Source organism: Mesitornis unicolor, unplaced genomic scaffold, assembly GCF_000695765.1.
Source record: "Mesitornis unicolor isolate BGI_N332 unplaced genomic scaffold, ASM69576v1 scaffold8190, whole genome shotgun sequence".
NCBI classification, from domain to species: Eukaryota; Metazoa; Chordata; class Aves; order Mesitornithiformes; family Mesitornithidae; genus Mesitornis; species Mesitornis unicolor.
The window spans coordinates 1,899-6,726 of record NW_010156179.1 but is presented as its reverse complement, the minus strand read 5'-3'; the positions used below and the strand labels follow the sequence as shown (position 1 = coordinate 6,726).

Here is a 4,828-nt window from a genome sequence, read left to right as displayed (position 1 = left end):
AGGACAAAACTGGACAAACAGGTCTAGTAAGAATATTTTTTCTTCAAGGTAAAATAGTATGTCAGCGTACTGATTGTTGTTTTGACTTATTTTTTTAAATCTACAGCAAGCACAGCTCACCATCATCTTATCATGTCTACTGAAGCTGAAACTACTACTATGAACAGCCAGCCCGAACAGCAGGCTCCTCCAAAAACACAATCTTCAAAGAAGGAAAAAAAGAAAGGTAAGAAATGCTTACCTCTGGAACACCTCCTCTAGTCAATGTCCTTAATATCTTACACTTGCCTAAAAATAAGATCACTCTCACAGGACAGTTAAAATAACTCTGAGGCTTCAAGCTGACTGGAAGAGTGAGTAAATAAGCTAGTGCAGAAATTCTAACCAGAAGGTAGGCTTCTGGCTTGAAGGGTTGGCTTTTTTCTAGCTTTAAGTTCTAAAGCTCTCAGTTCCACTTGTGTGGAACTCATTTGCTGAGTCATGGGAAGTACCATTTCTGCTTAGCTGTGTTTTTGCTTAGCTGTTGGCTGTTGCCTATAAATCAGTCTTTCTGCAGCAAAGAATTGTTCTGAAGTCCCCAAATATTAAACATATTCTCCACTCTTTGAACTGAGGCCATATTCTACAAGAGCACTGTGACCTTAAAGAGTAACTCTTGCAGTGCATACAGTACTAGGATTGTTAGTGGGCTACACTTGAGAGTTTTAATATTGAAACTGACTAATGGTGTGTTTTCTAAAAATCTCAAGGCCACAATATAGACACTTCTATAATAGTAGTAGTAGTAATAGTAGTAGTAGTAGTAATAATAATAATAATAATAATAGTAATTTTAAAACCCACCAAAAAAAACCCAACCTAACACTCTTCTGTCTCCTGGACTAGAAAAGACAGATGAATCTCTCTTGACCAGATTCAAAGGTGATGGTATAAGATACAAAGCTAAACTAATTGGCATTGATGATGTCCCAGAGGCACGAGGAGACAAAATGAGTCAAGATTCAATGATGAAGCTGAAGGTAAGGGCTTGAGCTAGCATGTGAAAAACAACTTCTGGGTAGCTTTCAGAAAGCAGATCAGATGATCCCTTTGGCACAACTTGAAATACAGCTTAATGGTAACATAGTAATAACAGCACCATCTTGGATGCTACTTCTGGAGTTGTAACCGCTTGCTCAAAGAACAGCATTTCTCTAATAGCTTGGGAATGCTCCAAGCTGAGCTTGGGTCTCATGTAGGCATCAAGTATGGGTGCTAATGGTATAAACCTGATCGCAGATATTGAGTTTGGGTTTTGGATGGGGAGAGGGAAATCTCCGTTCAGTTTAACACTAAACTCAAAGCTCAGGTTGGCATCCTGACACAGAGATATAGATAAGGCAAATAATAAATGAGACCCTATAGCAACAAAGATGATGACTTCTGGAGTGCAGAACACTCACATAGCTGGTAAAGATGCTGCTACTGCAGCAGTTTTGTGAGCTAGGATAAGAAGTTTTAAAGTGCCAAAACATTAGAAAGTAGAAACACAATCTAGTTCTGAGGTATCACTTCAGTCAGGCATATGTTGCAAGAGGAATGCTGCTCTAGCTGCACAGTTGCATAGAAATAAATAGATTAGCACTAGTATAGTCACAGCTATGGGCTCATGAGAAACATAAGGAAACAAGTTAAAGCTCAGTCTAACAGGAGTCTCACTAATACTTGGATATTCATCTTTTTCAGGGAATGGCAGTGGCAGCCCGTTCCCAGGGTCAACACAAACAGAAGATCTGGGTAAACATCTCACTCTCTGGTATCAAGATAATAGATGAGAAAACTGGGGTAAGATATGACTTACTATCTTAATGTGATTCTTAAAGCAAGTGAGGCACTTGTAAGTTAGGCCAATCTGAATTAGATTCCTTGGTGGCTTTGTGTCCCTCTTCCACATATAAAAATAGGCTTGTGAAATGGTTTGTAGTGCTGAAGCCCTTTCCCAGAAAGATAGCTACATCCTATCCTCACCTCTACAAGCTGAAGAAGTGGACCCATGTGGAGCTTATGAGGCTCAACAAGGCCAAGTGCAGGACCGTGTCTGGGCAGGGGAAATCCTCATTCATACAGACAGCTCTATTGAAAAGGACTTGGGGGACAGAAAGCTGGACATGAGCCAACTATGCATGCTCACAGCCCAGAAGACCAATCAGATTCTGGGCTGCATCACAAGAAGTGTGGCTAGCAGGGTGAGGGAGGTGATTCTGCCCCTCTGCTCTGGTGAGACCTCACCTGGAATACTGCATCCTGTTCTGCAGCCCTCAACACAACAAGGACATGGAGCTGTTGGAGTGGGTCCGGAGAGTGGCCACAAAAACAGAGGGCTGGACCACCACTCCTATGAAGACAGACTGAGAGAGTTGGGGTTCTTCAGCCTGTCTGAAGAGAAGGCTCTGGGAACACGTTATAGCAGCCTTCCAGTACCTGAAAGTGGTCTACAAAAAAGCTGGGGAGGGACTGTTTACAAGGCTGTGTAGCAATAGAACAAGGGGCAATGGTTTTAAATGAGCAGGGTAGTTTTAAATTAGACATTATGAAGAATTTCCTCACCATGAGGGTGGTGAAACACTGGAACAGGTTGCCCAGTAAGATAGTGGAGGCCCCATCCCTGGAGATATTCAAGGTGAGGCTTGATGGGGCTCTGTGCAGCCTGATCTAGTTAAAGATGTCCCTGCTCAGTGCATGGGGTTGGACTTGATCTTCAGAAGTTGTTTCCAACCTAGTGCATTCTGTGATTCTATTCTACTGTGGTTAGTCAAAGGCTGATAATTCCAAGTATTGAATTGAAGCCTTCTAATAGTCTCAAACATTCTAACTACAGAGAATAGTAGCTATTATGTCTCCAGAATTTTAAACCAGTAGTTATTTTTTCCCAATTCTAGGTCATAGAACATGAGCATCCAGTGAACAAGATCTCCTTTATTGCTCGGGATGTAACAGACAATCGTGCTTTTGGCTACATTTGTGGAGGAGAAGGCCAGCACCAATTTTTTGCCATAAAAACAGCACAACAGGTATGGATCAAACACCGTTTTTCACTTGCTATGAGTAATGCTGTTGTGTAAATACTTAACATGTGATAAGAGGGTAGTGTTTTTCTGGTAACCCTATGGGGTACATGGGAATACCAGCACAGATGGATAGGCTATGCTTCTAGAGGAGGGTAGTAGAAATTGAGTGTATCACCAGTGGGTTTTATCCTATTCAGTTTATCTGTAATCCAGAATAAAAACACTCAAATAGCCTTGCTTGTGATGATGAACCTTGCTTAACATGTCCATGCACTGTGAAAATCATTAGTAAGATAAACAGAGCCATTATCATGGGCTTTCCTGTATAGTGGCCTGTTACTGTTAGTAAGAATGCAAATTATTGAGTCAAATAGCCAGAGCTTTACTCAGAATTAACGGGAATGATGTTAGAACTCAACTAGTATAGTTCTTCTGATGAACTTTGTCTTTTGCAGCAGTGAAAACAGAGTTACTCAATTGCAGTAGTGTTTCTGAGGCCAATGGTAGGTCTGGTCCTCCTTGAGTTACTTCTGGGAGGGATTCTTCCCCCCATGCAGAAATCCTGTATGCAGGGTTTGTCTCCTTGATAAGAATCTGTACGTAAGCAGTATTGGAAACAAGCTACTTGGAATTACTGCTGACTATTATGCAGCTTCCTAAATAACCTGAACTTAAGTTAGATATTTATCATTTATTAGCTTATCATTATAATATCTTTATAATAGTCACTATAATGACTTGATGAGTCAAGACTTGAAAGCTAGTCATTTCTTCGTGTGTCCTGCCTGCCTTCCTGAAGAACCTGTTGGCAGTTCCAGACTCACTACAGGTGGGACTGAGGAGGTCCTTGTTGAACCATGCTACTACTTTAGTAACAGCTGAAACACTAAGCCTGTTTTATTAGTTTATCAGAGTCCTGTGTTATATTGGATTCACTGGAATTGGAGATGAAGTACAAAAGCCTTCTGTGTGTACTCTGGAGTGGAGTCTGTTCTCTTAGAGGTTTTTGCCGTGGGGTGCTACTTGCCAGCCTATAAGCTTAGCCAAGCTGTAGAAAAGCTCTTGACTTGCTGCTAGTTTTTAACACAAACTGGCCTAGCTGAGAAGTAAGGACTACTGAAGGTCTCGACTGCTGCAACTGTACTGTTTGTTAAGTGTTAACTCTTGAAATGGCTTGTCCTGTAGCTGCATGTCTAAAACCCTCAGTTAGGAGAGGATGATGCTCAAATGTAAAGTGAGATCTGTTCAACGGATTTTCTGCTTGAGCAAAAGGTTGCAGCTGAACAGAAGGACTTGTCCTACTCTCGACATTGACACAGCTGCTAATACCTTAAGCAAAAGTTCCAAATAAGTACAGCTGAACCTGCCACCATCTCAGCAATCACTTAAAACATTCTCATTAATGGGTACACAGGGAATGCAGTGCATTTTTAATTCACACTAAATTTTCATCCTGATACAGATAACACTTAAAGCTGGTGTCTGCTCTACACATTTGAGGTGATGATAATCTTACCTTATGCTTGCCTTGCTGATTTACTATTTGCATCCTGTTTAAAATAAATGTACTATTAGATATAGAAGCTTTCTACAGGTTCATTGTTGGAGCTGATAGAAAAGTGACAGATGCAAAAAGTTTTTCCTCTCATGAGACTAACAGAGCCTGGATAAACTATGTGGTGTGAGGAAATATGACTGGGACTTGCTATGCACTGATGAAATCTTGTGCTGTGAGCTTTTTGGCAAAAATATAGCACACTTAGCACAAATACAGCCTCTTT

At 40.9% G+C, this 4,828-nt stretch overlaps 1 protein-coding gene across 1 annotated transcript in view; it reads left to right on the top strand.

Annotated features, from left to right (window-relative positions):
* Window positions 1-132: 132 nt before the first annotated feature.
* Window positions 133-4,828, top strand: part of LOC104538552 (disabled homolog 2-like) — a gene marked incomplete at its 3' end in the record, with an annotated part of 5,848 nt that continues 1,152 nt past the window's right edge. The window contains 4 exon segments of the mRNA XM_010181826.1: window positions 133-226; window positions 886-1,019; window positions 1,726-1,824; window positions 2,919-3,050. Coding sequence (XP_010180128.1) covers window positions 133-226; window positions 886-1,019; window positions 1,726-1,824; window positions 2,919-3,050 — 459 coding nt within the window.